The sequence below is a fragment of the Anguilla anguilla genome, chromosome 1, assembly GCF_013347855.1.
Source record: "Anguilla anguilla isolate fAngAng1 chromosome 1, fAngAng1.pri, whole genome shotgun sequence".
Lineage (NCBI taxonomy): Eukaryota > Metazoa > Chordata > Actinopteri > Anguilliformes > Anguillidae > Anguilla > Anguilla anguilla.
Window position 1 is genome coordinate 70,037,509 of NC_049201.1, and position 14,189 is coordinate 70,051,697.

General features: G+C 45.2%; 1 protein-coding gene across 1 annotated transcript; it reads right to left on the minus strand.

Moving 5' to 3' along the window:
- Nucleotides 1-4,323: 4,323 nt before the first annotated feature.
- On the minus strand, nucleotides 4,324-10,708 carry crabp2a (cellular retinoic acid binding protein 2, a). The gene is made up of 4 exons (XM_035407712.1): nucleotides 10,302-10,708; nucleotides 6,255-6,433; nucleotides 5,385-5,501; nucleotides 4,324-4,876 (listed from the first exon to the last, which is right to left on the minus strand). The coding sequence occupies exons 1-4, from the start codon at nucleotides 10,381-10,383 to the stop codon at nucleotides 4,826-4,828; spliced, it is 429 nt and encodes a 142-aa protein (XP_035263603.1). The 5' UTR covers nucleotides 10,384-10,708; the 3' UTR covers nucleotides 4,324-4,825.
- Between the last annotated feature and the right edge of the window lie 3,481 nt (nucleotides 10,709-14,189).

Sequence of the window (14,189 nt, forward strand, 5' to 3'; positions counted from 1 at the left end):
TATACATATATTCATAATTACATTGCATTACATTACAGGCATTTAGCAGACGCTCTTATCCAGAGCGACTTACACAACTTTTACATAGCATCTACATTGCATCCATTTATACAGCTGGATATTTACTGAAGCAATGCAGGTTAAGTACCTTGCTCAAGGGTACAACGGCAGAGTCCTATGCGGAAATCAAACCTGTGGTTACAAGACCAGTTCCTTACCCACTATACTACACTGCCACCCAGTAATGACAATAAACGACAGCGGGCATGCATGATTTCGTTTTAACTCAACCAGTAGCACTGAGTCACATACTCATGAAGCAAACACCCAAATACTAATGAGGGTGCTGGCGTGTACTCTCGGTCACAGAGAGTGTGAGAGAGTTTCCTTACAGTCACACAGCAAGCTGTGAACCCGATGATAACTTGGAAATGGAAGTGTCTCTAAAGGGACCGTGGCCAGATTCAGTTATCTTTTTTTCCAAAAGGAAACAGTGAAGTACCCTCAAGGTTTATTTTACACGGAGACATTTGAGTCACCGTGTTTGCTAACCTCTCCGCTTGTTTTTCTGCCCTTTCTGAGCTTCGTCAGGGTGGGGTTCTCCATCGAAAACGTCAACATTGTCACAGTTAATATGAAACTGCCCACAAATTAAGCATAAAGCTGACACGCGTGCTCCCAAAGGAGACATTATTTGTGTTTCAGTTGTTTCAGCGCTGTGTTTTCATTTCAGTGATTCACGGGTGTGTGCGTGTGTATGCGTGTGTATGTGTGCGTGTGTGTGTGTGTGTGTGTGTGTGTGAATTCATGCACATTTGGCTGTGTGCAAGTCCTTGTGTCTGTGTGTGCATAAGTGTGATTCAAGGATCAGCACTGCCAGTTCCGTGGGTTGCCAGTATATGAGGTGCATGCCTCCCAGTCCTCAAACCACAGCATTCCATAGCCAATCAAGCGACATGTAGCCTCATGACATCATCGCCTCTGGAATGAGTTGACATCATTGTTGCGCGGAAAATGAAATCGGAGCTGGGAGGCGATTGAAAGCGTTGACCGCTCCAAAAATGTCGTTAAGTCTGAACATATGCACTCGGAGCTGTGAATTCACATTCCACACTGAATGCAGTATCACTGAGCAAGCGGATCTGGTTTGGGAAACACACTGATTCCTGAGGAGCATTATTATCCTATAACCTTCTCACCGCCACCCACTCAGTCTGGTATTTATTGCTCAGTCTGGATGAATTAGCACTTCATACAAAAAAATTCCTTTTATGTTTGGCCTGTACGTTTCGCTTTGAATCAGTTTGACAATTTGAGTCACCGTCTGTATGGCTATTATTTTGTCAGGCTGCCTTTGTATGAGTAGGCTACGGTGTGTGTGTGTGTCATCGTTATGTGTCTGATACTCTGCACCAATACAATAAAGGGATTGTGTGAGTGAATTCAAAAATTAGCGAACAAGCAACAGAGGAACATTTTCAGGGTGTCACACAGTCGCTACCCACAATCCAATGCTTCGATCTGTTTGGCTTCTGGGGCATATTTTAGTCATTATCTCTGGAGGTTTACTGTCTCACATTAAGTGCACTGTTGACCCCCCCCCCCCCCCCCAGTGTCAGCAGCACCACACATTTAAGAAATCAGCCTGGCTCGGCCTGTCTCATTTTTAACAGTGATTGCCTCAGTGAGCTGAGGTTCCGACTCATCTCAGGTAATGATGAGAAAGACTAGCAAATTTTCAAGCAACCTAATAACTTGGTGATAATGACAAAGATTACATTTCAGTTGTATTCTAGTTCTGATATTAGCTTGAAAATGTTCGTTATTATGCAGTGTAAGTGAGAAGTGTACGTGAAACATGTGTGTTGTCTCGGTCTTCTGTGTGTGATTGTGTGTGTGCATGCTTTTATAGTGCTACGATAGGAAGGGGAACAAGAATGGAAGAGGATGGAGAGGAACGTGTGTGTGTGTGTGTGTGTGTGTGTGAGTGTGTGTGTGCTTTGTGTGCTCAATCTGAGTGCCAGTGCATTTTTGGAAAGTACACGTGGAGCCCGAGTAGGAATCGAGAATGTCCGTTTTATGATCTCTGCGTACAGTGCGAGGTATTTGTGAGGATTGTGTAGAATGTGTGTGTTTGGCATGGTATTTGAGTGCGCACTTTATGGTACCCAGGTACTGTGCAACTGTTTTTGAGAAGAGAGAGACAGCTGCATTTAACTGCCCCGGGGGGGCTATAAACATGGAGGGAGGGGCAGTTATTTACCCTTTTTTATTGGGGCAGGAGGAAAAGGAGGGGTTATTTTATTGGGGTCACACTGTAACCAAGTGCAGCTGCGGGGCTGAAAGCAGAGAGAATGTAGCTGTTAAAATTTTCTGAAATTCCTTCCTTATGGTCCCTCTCTTGCCCTGTCCTTTCTTCTCCTTTACCCCTCTCCCTCTCTGTACATGTATTGTTCTTTCTCTCTGTCTCTACCTTTTTTTGGGTGGCACTTGCTTTTTATGATGAGGTAGCGTTTGAGCATGCACCCCTCTGATATTGAGTGTGTGCTGTAGTTTCTTTGCACTGTCTAGACCTCCTCATTTTCTAGTTCAAAACCATCCTGCCCTTTGTTACCTTGTTAAGCACATCTGCTGTCAATCATTGCCACCCTGTAACCCCATTGGCATTTCCTGTCCTCGAGGACCCGCCCACCTGCCCCACCATTCTAAAGCCTCACTGGTCACTTCATAATTTGATCTCACCCTAAGTACAGGTCCTAGCTCCCAGACTGGCCAAAGGAGGCGTTTGTCAAGTAGACCCACATTTCAACCAATAATCTCATTATTTCTACCTTTGTTGCCATGCCGTCAGATGTTTATGTGAACGTCTCTCCGGTTTGCAAAACTAATATTGTAGGGATGTAAAGCAGGGGACTTGTCGCATAAGATCCTAACAAAGAACAGCAGGAAATACTCCTTTTCCCAAACAAAGATATGCTTTTAATTTTAATTTAATTGCACGGGAATCACATGGTAGAAACCTGGACTGAAAGCAAGATACCTCTTGTGGGGCCTGTAAATCAGGTTTAAATAAAACAGCAAAATATGAACTTTTTAACGAAATCTACAGTGTCATTGAGAGAGAGCGAAATAAAATAATGACTAAGGAGAGATGAATTCGAAATACAAATAAGTGAGAGAGAGAGTCAGCGAAGGGGGGAGGAAAAAGTTGGAGGAAAAAAAGGGATTTATAGCATGGTGTAGACGGAGTAGACAAGAACAAGAAGGACAAGAAGGCTGGGAGTGAGAACTATAAAGAGGGAGCTAGACGTGAGATGGCCAGGAGACAGATGAGCTATTCTAGACGCAGGCAGCTGACAGAAAGCCTAAAATAAGATATGTGTCAATGTGCAAATGCACTTACAGTATGCTTTGAGAAAACCTTGGCTGGTGTTGTGCGCATGAGAGACCGTCGAGATGAGCCCAAATATCATTTTAAATAAACGCCCCTCTCGTTCCCTCTCCTCGCTCTGTCCGCGAGATGCGTCTTTCTGTCTGAGAGCGAAGGCGTTTAGACAGCAACAGCCGCCTCCCGCATTCATGAGACCACATCGCAACCTTGGACGCCACGCGCCATTCGAACTTGAAATTGCGCGTGACATTCCTTGTGATTTCGGTGGCTGGTCTGCCTGTCGATGCACAGTCAAAGCGGCCCATCTTTCCGGGAGCTGCTTGGCTGTCGGAAAACATTTTTCCCCAAACGCTGTGGTCACAGAATCTTTGTTTCGTGGCACGCAGTTTTGTTTGTCCGGGAAAAGACCATTGAGATTTTTTTTTTGTCTGTGGTTGCTGGCATCTGAAAAGTGAATATCAGAGCACCATGGAGGATTTTACCTGATGTGACCTTGTGAGAACCTGACCAGACTGTTTTGCGAAGGGAGTGCATATAAAGTTCAAAACCATGGCTAAAATGGAGTAGGGTGAAACAGCCTTTGTAGACCGATGGCGTCACAGGCCAAAATGACAGAGCCTCCCAGCCTTCTTCTAGACTTCTCAACCTGTACTGAAACTAAAGCTGTAATTGTTCAGCATATTTGACAGACTGACTGTATCAGGACTGGTCAGCTAAATAAATACCTTTTGAAATTGATTTAAAAGAAAAATATCTGCTATCTATAATTTATACAGTCGTAACATTTATATATCAATCTTTGTATATCAAAACTTGAAAACAGACTTACTTGCATGCAGTTTTTTCTATCATGCAATAAGTCTTCCTGCAGAAATTCTATGGCAGTAAGTCATTAAGCCGAAGTCAGTATTAAACACTCCATCACAATCGGATCTGCATCACACTTTATTGTTTTCTCATGGAACTTACATTCTAAGACCACATTTTATATAAAAGAAATGCAAAGTAGAAACCGTACTCTAGTATGGTATAAATATACAATTTTCAAAAGAGCAGAACACAGAGACACTGACACAAAAAGCCTAACCGACTGGCACACTGAGGAAGAGCTCTTACACTGACTGGCTCACGGGCACAGAACAGATCTAACAACACCAGCATCGCGGCACTTACACAATGCCTGACACTCTGACTCTGACTGATTGACTGACTGACTGACATGCTGAAGGCCTAACTCTTACACATAAAGACTAACCACTCTGATACACAATACAAACTGACTGACACTCTGAAGCACCATCTCCCCGACTGGACGACACGCTTAAGTTAAAAGCTAAGAATAGCCAATAGCAGGCAGTTGTACTCAGCCCCCGACAGGCGAAGTGACTCGAAGAGAAGGAGAAAGGAGGACGCTCGGGGCGGGGGTTCTGTCCGTCACTCCCGTAAGTAGACCCGGGTGCACACCACCTCGTTGGCACTCATCGTCTGAAACACATTAAGGCACAGTCTGAGAGGAGGGGCAACCACAAAATAACACTAAATCCGTGTGAGCGTAATGCACACACAAACACACGCGTACTCAAAACATCTCACAGCGACAACTGATACAGGAAGTCATCAGACAAAAGACACCCAAGGACATTCTGCACATAATTACATGGATTTTCACACACGTGTTTTAAACCCCACACATACTACACATAACCAGAAATAACCTAGTTTTAGTGTTTCACTCAAGGATGCTAATTTGAGGTTGAGTTTTTTGTCTTGGCTTGTAAACTTTGTTTGGTCATGGTTTTGTTCGCATACGTATGCTGTGCAATACACTCAAATGTAGGCCTACAAAGCCCTCAATCAGTCTTGGCCTAACACCAAGATGATGGCCTTAGAAACAGTGGGCTCGACTCCTAACACAAAGTATTCAGTCTGAAAACATAAAAGGCAGTATGGTATAACTGCTATGATCACAAGCCAATAGGAAGTTTCGATTTACCAGGATGAGCTCGCCGTCATTGGTTATCTCGCGGGTCCATGAAGTCTTGGGGCCTTCCCCCTTCTGCAGGACCTGCTCACAGCTGATCTTGTTTTCAGTCTCCCAGCGGGGATAACTCTGGAAAATACGGAGGGAGAGACATGCAGCTAGAAACGCTGACACTGCACATTCACCCCGACCCAGTCACAATGAGGAAACCGATGGGAAGAGTCATTGGCAAAAACAGCATGGGCAGATGTTAATAGCATCACCTGCAGCTTCACGGCGAGCATGATTGAGGACAGGAAAATTCCGGCATAAAGTGAACTGTTGCAGGGGGATGTTCAGACGCATTGAAACTGTACGGACATGCTAACACTGTCTCCATTGTTACTGTTAAAGTGAACACTGCAGCAGAGTATTTGCTTTGGAGGCTATTTCTACTGTAGAGCCAAAAGTCCATCTGTGTGTGCGTGCGTGCGTGTGTGTGAGAAAGAGAGAGACCAAACAAGATCCTTCCCAGGAGATGAAGGGAGGGAGTGATTATATGATTACAAAAAAATGAATGCAGGCCCTTTCCGGAAAAAAAAAAAACAGGCATGGCCAATGAAGGAGAGAACAACTGAGCAATGGAAGGGTGGAGAGAAGAATGAGCCGAGGGAAGAAAAAAAAGTGAAGAGAGGGAGAAAGGCGAGCAAATGAAAGATAGACTGAGACATGAGAACGATGAACAAGAGCGAGCATGGAGAAAGGGATGGCTTGGACGAGGAGGAGAGGGGCAGGTGGAGGAAGGACGGTCAGGGCAGAGATGGAGAGGGAGCGCAGGGGATGAAGAGAAGGGTGGAGACGGAGGAGCGGCTGGGCGCGGCGGACGACGACGGCGGCCGGTACCGTGCAGGGGCGGCCGTCCACGGTGCTCTCGCTGAAGGGCTCCCCCACGGTGAAGGAGACGTTGGTGGTGCGGATGGAGGTGGAGGTGCGTATGGACATGGTCTCCCCGTCCTGGGTGATTTCCACCGAGGGTTTGGACGCCGCGGCCACCGCGATCTTCCTCAGCATCATGTTCACCCCTAAGGAGCGGAAACGCATTCACATGGCCTTAAGTACCGCACGTCAGCATCACTTTATACACAGTGGAACAAGACAACGCACGCCGTGTCTGGCAAGGTGCGGACCGAGGAACTTGCAAGCAAAACTTAAAAAGAAAGGTCTCACACTCTCTCCTCTGATGCAGTATTTAATAGCTATAAACGTTTTTTCTGCAAGCTTTTGCCTTTGTCAGGGCTTTGAGCCAAAGCTCTCTGCCGAAATGTTGGCTATTAAATACTGCATTGAAGAAAAGAATGTGCAAACTTTCTTTTTCAGTTTTACACTTTTCATCACTTTATACCACACATCACTGGGTTATTATTACAAACTTTGTACATGCCATTGAGAAATTATTAAAGTTCGTGTCTTATATAAATCTGCCTGCCAAATATGGCATTATTTTATTATTTTGGAAGGTTATTGCAGAGTAAAGCTGCAGCTCTGTAGAGTCAACACTGTAACCACATCTCCGTGTTAATGGAATCTGGTATTGTCATCCAAATGACCCTACACACAGTGTATTTTATAAAGTGCTTCACGGTCACGAGTGAATTTCTCAAACTACCATTTATTAAGGGAAAACAAATGTAAATTATGTCAAATATTTTCTTTTTTGTCACTTTCTTGTAAATTCTCATTGTCGCAGTTCTCAAAGTTCGGTGGACACCAAGAACCGAGCTTCCTGATAGTCCCGGGGTATGGATGGTTCTGGAACTGTTTTTTGCAATGGAAAAGAAGCAACAGCACCAGCATTATTTATACACCGCTGACAGACAGCGTGGCTGCTGATAGCTGCAAGTTCAGGATTTAAAATTAAGAAGGGCGAGCTAGAGGAAGAGGATGCTGGGAAACAAGTATAAGCAGTGATCTCATTTGGGATTCGGGGAGGCAATTCACCAGGATGGAATCTCCTCTATGACATCAAATGGATAGGCTATCCAGCAAACACGATCCTCTGCAGAGACGAGCACAGCCGCCAACAAGGTGTTCCCGAAAAACAGCTGCACTGGCGCTAGCCATTTAGCAAGAAGTATGACTTCACCATTTAATCACCAGAAATCAATCGTGCCACATCAAACTCAACACACTGACCAAATAAACCCCAGCTCCACATAAAAGTAAGTGTTGAACTACATCCTATTTCCACCAGTACAACAGTTGTCTGACTGCTGTAGTGAGACTTTGATCATGGTGTGCGTGTGTGTGTGTGCGTGAGTGTGTGTGCGTGTGTGTGTGTGTGTGCGTGTGTGTGTGTGTGTGTGCGTGTGTGCGTGTGTAAGAGTGAGAGAGAGACGGAGGAGACAGGGCCTGTGTGTGGTTCTGTGAGGTTCGAGTGCAGAAAGAGGGGGAAGTTATTGGAGTTGCCCCAGGGGACTTGGTAATCTGTTACACCTTCCTGTCAGGAAGCAGAGATGGAGCAAGCCAGGGAAAATGGGGAAAAAGAGAGGGAATGGAAAGGATTGAGTGGGCAAAGGGTAGGAAAAAATTAGCTAGGGAGAGAGAGAGTGAGAAAAAGAGAGAGAGAGAGAGAAAGATTGAGAGAGAGAGAGAGAAAGAGAGAGAGAGAGGGAGAGAGAGAGAGAGAGAGAGAGACTGTGAGTGTCCCAGTGTGAGTCCATTTGTCGAATTGAGTTTCACACTTCTCACCTCTCTCACATTCCCACCTGTCACAGTGTGTAAATATATACACACCGAGATGCCCCAGTTCACACACTGACAAACACTCACACGGGCCACACGCACAGAAACATGCACAAGCAGCGAGCCAACGATTGCCATTTATCATCTTTTTCAAATCAAGGTCCGTCCATTTTGGCCTGTAGGTCAATAGCAAAGAAACGGCCACACACACACACACTCACGCACACACACACACAGACGGTCAGGGTCAGGGTCAAAGGACAGAGGTCAGAGGAAGCATTTGGGACGGGGGTGGGGGGGGGGGAGGGGGGGGGGAGGGGTGTGGAGGGGGAGGGGGCGGTGACAGGTTGCATCCAGCTGTGCTCTGCCCTCTTAATGAAACCCAGAGGAACTGCGCCATTAGCCTCTGCCAGTCACAGCAGTGAAAGCACATGCATGTGAATCAGAGCGAGGAGGGGCAGCCTCCCCTGCTTGTGTGTGGGCTAAAACAGTTGTCAGTCAGTCAGTTTGTGCGACTGTGTGTGTTTTGTTAAGTGTTTGCGCGTGCACGCATGTGCGTGTGTCCGTGTGGGTCTCCTGGCTCCGTCAGAGAGAATAAGCACGTGCGTTAAAATGTCTATGTCCGTGTTCATGAGGACACAGACCAAGTGCGGTACATGGCGTTTACCTGCGACCTGGCACAAGCGCAAGTCATACAAGATGGAGCATAACGAAACATACAGGCCGGTTAGTCTTCTCCACCACGTTTGTCCTCCAACCCGCATTCCAGCTCCTCCTCTCCTCTCCTTTCTCTTTCTGGGTGAATTCAATTTCCCTCTCTGCCGTTTCTCCCTTCAGTCTCACGCCCCCCCCCTCCCCCCCCCACCCTCAGCCTCTCTGCCACACACGCACATTCCCTCCCACCCTCCACTGCATGCACTCACTGCCCCTTAGATGCTCCACCCTTCCCATTTCAGTCCTTACCAACCTTTTCCATCTCTCCATCAGTCTGTTTCATTCTGCTTCATCTTCAGTCTAGCCCAGGGCTGCCAAACCCTGCTCCTGGAGATTTGTCTCCCGTCCTGTGGATTTTCACTCCAACCCTGACAAAGCACACCGCATTCAGCAGCTAGAGCTCTCCTTGAGCTGCTAATCAGTAGAATCAGGAGTACCAGATAAGGGTTGAAATGAAAACCTACAGGATGGCTCTCAGGAACACGGTTGGGCAGCCCTGATCTATCCTATCTAACCACCTCTCTCTCTCTCTCTCTCTCTCTCTCTCTCTCTCAGCATGGTGTCCACTACCCTACATGAGTTTAATGAGGGATGAGTGGAGCGACATATTTATGGTAATTGGCGCGTCAGTCAAACCAGGAAATTGAAATGCAATGATGAGACGCTGACTCTGGCTGAACAATAGTGGCATTTAAGAGGTATTTAAAATACATAGACCGAAAGGCACGCACACTGGCACACAGCAGTAGTATTGAATAACATGCACGCACACACAAAACACACAATGTCCCGCAACAAACACATACATACCAATGCGTCAATGCGCAAATGCAGAAAAAGACAAGAAACAGAACACACATTTATCCATAAGGAAACACTGACAGCCATGCACCACGCATACACGCGCACCCTGCATGACTGTCTGAACGGGCATTGTCTGTTCCTCTAAATGTTCATGCAAAACAGGTTTTAGTGGAGAATGGAGATAGTAGAGACACAAGTTTCTATACTTGAGGATGTTATAAAAATAGACATCTTCCAGCTATACAAAAGCTACAAAGCGTAAAGCTTAAAAAAGCTCTGAAATCTATATACAAAGAGCTTTGTAAATGTTGTCTGTTCTAATTTCTCTTGATGCTGCATGCTGCATCAATCTCTTCACATCACACATCCATACACACGCGGCGATTCTCTCCTCGCACAGTGACACAGACAGATGTGCTACCGTTTGTTCCATTGTGTTCGGAGTGGAGTGGGGGCAGTTACTGAATTTTCGTGTTTGACTGAATGACAAAGACCCCCTACCCCTCCGATGCTGAGACTGCACAGCTGTGAGTGTGTGTGCGCCTGTTCGCCCGCATGTGAGATGAATGAACAATGATTCAAGTACACGCTTTAATATAAATTGCACGGTTAATTTGCAAAGACTATCATCAATACTATAACTACCATCAGCAAATCACCGTCATCAGTAGCAGCATCATCGTCGCTTACCCAATGCTTTCAGAAGTTCATCGAAGTTCTCAGAACTTTTCATTTTCCAAGTTCCAGCGAAATCAGGAATTTTGCGATCCATGTTTCAGGCTAGTTTGCACGGGAATTATTATTCAAATATTAAAACCGCAATATTTATAGGTACAATTTAATGCTGGGGTGCTCAGGTAATTTGTTATCTTGATTTAGAAAAGGTCTGACCCTGTCTTTGCACTTTTATTTCCGATTTGCTCGAGTTCCGTTACTTTCCCCGTCCTGAGTGTTGCCTTTTAGTCTCTCAGAAATTCTTCTCTTTCTTCGTGGCTATTCAACCTTTTCTAACGACCTCTCCCTCTCTAACCCTTTCTATCTACACAGATCCTTATCACGGCGGTCTGTCACTGCATGTTTCAAATGGCAGCGGTATGAATGGGATGGAATGGAAAAATAGCCGCTAATTTTACTGCCTAAGACACACCCCATTTTGATTCTAACCACGCCTTCACATAATTATGACTCCTCCCCTTTCGCGCAGATGTCCCAATAGAGACCCAATATTTAATACTGCGCCCCACCCCCGGTGAACATGTGCGTTCAAGAGGCGCCTAAAAACCTCCCAACAACTTCGTTTTTAATCTCGCCGCTTTCAAAAGAGTAAAGTAAAGGACCGCGCCCGTACACGCTGGCAAATGATGTAGATTTGTAAGGTATTATTACAGGATTATCATTTTCACTTACGAGGATAGGCAAAACACTGGTGCTGTTTATGCAAGAAGGAAGAAAAGGTGAAATGCAGGACAGTGACTCGCAACAAATCACGACGGGAGTGTCCGTGTTTATTATGATCAATGTAAACAGACATTTAAAAAAACGAAACCAATGCAAGGCTGGTGTCGGTGCCCTCCCAGTCTAAATGCGTTGTAGGAATAAAGTCGCTCGCGACGGGTCAAACCGGAACCCTGGCAAAATCAGATCGATAAAGATCAATTGAAAGAAAAAGCCTTGAGGCGACAAATGAAAGGGAATAGGAGCAGGAAATAAATATGGGAAGTCAGTGGCTGGAGGGGGAGCAGCCGGGGCGTCCTGCTGTTCGGGCGTAAGAAAGGAGAGAGAGAGAGGACAAGACTTGGCTGCGAACGACAGGCTGGAAAGGCAAGGAAGCAGGCATGAGTGGGGAAGGGCACTAATATAGCAAAGGGTCATGGAGACCGTAGATGATGGATGGCAGCAGGGACAATGGGAGCCTTTACCATTGACTATTGATGGATGATCTTCTTCGCGCAACGCACACCCCCTCCAGATTATTAGCCCGTTACCGAGACAACCACGAGCAAACACCTACCCTTCATGGCCACACAGGCACAAATACATAGTGGCACAGGATACTATAATGTCCCATCATTCGTAGCTATTTGACAGGACACAATGGACTACTGTAGTTGGCAGTGGCATGCGTTCAGTGCAATCCCACACTACTTAACGCACTGTTACAATAACATAGAACAATGCCGCGTATCAAATGGACGGTGCGAAGTGATACGCATGTATCATTGTTACATTATTAGCACAACGTGTTAACATGATATATTTAAAGACTGCTCCGCCAATTCACGGATACGTTTGATGTTATCAAAGTACGCAACTTGTGTTTTCAAGTACGTGGAATCCCGATGAGGTTAAAAGATACCCCCTGCACTCTATTCACCCCGCTTTGCACAATAGATTCATGTCTTCACAGGTTCCTTTTAAGGGAACGACAGACCGCAATTATAAGCTTCCCACATCACCACCACGATCTCGCTTTTTTTTGCTCCGCCGTCACTCACATGCATTTTGGCCCGCGTCTGTTGGCTCTTATTGCATAACAGTGACATCCCTCACATATTAATTTCAGCTGCGATCAGGTTGAACTGTGCGCGCCTATAGGGTGAATACTACTGGTGAATAAACACTGTAGGTTAAGTGTGCCATGTTTGAGAGTCAAGTTTGCTGGTTTTTTTGCGCAGGTACCTGCACATGTTTTGTTTTTTCTTAAAGCTTATTTAGCAGAAATGATATAAGCAATGCAACTTAATTATATTTGCCTGGAGGGCCTTTTGCAATTGTACATGTACATGTACAAATATGTTCCCTGCATATGGAAGTGGTGTTATCACATCACTATTTAATTAAAAGACAACAATATCTATTATTGAAAAAAATGTGTTACATTATTTTCTTTACTGTTCTAATAATGAACTTCTGTGCTGGACAGATTGCACAATTTAAGTACTTATGAAAGCATAGGCCACCTTACCCAGGAGACTTATTAGATCAATTGTACTTTAAGACCAAGTGTCTTAGCAGTGGTTTAGCTAAACAGCAGAACATTACATTACAGACATTTAGCATACACCCTTATCCAGAGTGACTTACACAACTTTTTACACGTTTAGAACATCTGCAGATTTGTATGCTTGTTGTAGAGTGTGTAAAGTGTAGTTCAGATCAACAATAGTGTGCATTGAAAAATTATGAATTGTGGCAAATTGCTATTGTACCCTTCACAGTAAAGTACAGGGCAATTTAAAAACAGCTGTTCACTCTGGATATGAACTGATGTTGATTGTATTGTGCCGCTGTTTGTTGTTGCAAGACTTTGGTTTGGAACATGCTGGATAAATATGCATATGAGAGAGTGTATCATTAATCCACAGAGGGAGTGACAACCAGACATGCAAGTGGACCTATCTGTCACCCACCCGCCCCCCGCAACACTCTCTCACTCTCTCACTCCCTCCCTCCCTCCCTATCTCTTTTGTTCTTTTGTGCTGGTGTGACACATTCTTTGAAAACATTGTTGAGAGAGAGAGAGAGATAGGAGAGAGAGAGAGAGAGAGAGAGAGAGAGATAGGAGAGAGAGAGAGAGGGGGGGAAGAAGGGTCTGAACAAGGGAAAAGTGAATAAGTCAGTGACCACAGTCTGGGTCATTTTTAAACACCATTGTTCTTTTGGTCAAAGTGAGGGAGTGCGAGGCTGACAGAAACAAAGAGAGGCAGAGATCAAAGGTAAAAAAGAGAATGACAAAGATAGACAGGGAGAGAGAGGGGTGGAGGGAGTGCCAGGGAGATGTAAAATGAGACTATAATCTTTCTTTCTGAGTGTACAGAAATATTTACTGCCCCACTGCCAAGAAGCTCCGTTCTTCTCCCTCCCTCCATCTCTCTCTCCCTCTTTTCACACTCCCGCTCCACCACTCTCTCCTGCCAAAGCCAACTCAGCTCGGTAGATTGTAACTGAATCCTGACAGTGGAAACTGTCTCTCTCTCCCTCTTTTTCTCACACACACACACACACACTCACGCACACACCACATTGCAAAAAATTTCTGATGGTATTGCCTTTTTTTCTTATTTGAATTCACTTTGCCAATAAAACTATTTGAATTTGGTGAAGTCTCTAACTCCCTTGATTGACCTCCCTGTCCCTCTCTTCCCCTGTGCTCAGTGGAACTAAAAAAGTGAGAAAAAGAATGTGAAAGAATAGAAGTGGAGGAGAGAAAGAATAACTCCCATGATTTAAGTTTCTATGTGATGAACTGTCCCTGGTTCTCAGTTTTACCTCAGATTTTTCTTCTCCCAATTAGCATTTTATTCCCTCTTCTACTCCCACTGTTCCCCTTGATTCTCTCTACAGTACCGGCGTTCTGTTCACTGCTTCTCCAACACAAACTCAAGTTTGTATTCATGCACCACTTAACACTCAAAGGGCACATTGTGTCACCATCTTTGCGGTGACTTCCCGTTGATCTCCATTACATTTCCTACTTCCTGCTCCGTAAAATGACCTGCATGCACACTGAGTAATAAGCACAGAAGGAGCATGAAGGGATTCTACTGATCCCCAATAAGCGAATCGCCGTACGTGCTA

What these genes read in the sequence shown, in the direction of transcription:
- crabp2a (XM_035407712.1), bottom strand. Translation starts at nt 10,383, where the DNA reads ATGGATCGCAAAATTCCTGATTTCGCTGGAACTTGGAAAATGAAAAGT. An exon ending in TGAACTTCTGAAAGCATTGG is followed by an intron (nt 6,434 to 10,301) that starts GTAAGCGACGAT and finishes TCCGCTCCTTAG; the next exon opens with GGGTGAACATGATGCTGAGG. An exon ending in ATGACGGCGAGCTCATCCTG is followed by an intron (nt 4,877 to 5,384) that starts GTAAATCGAAAC and finishes AATGTGTTTCAG; the next exon opens with ACGATGAGTGCCAACGAGGT.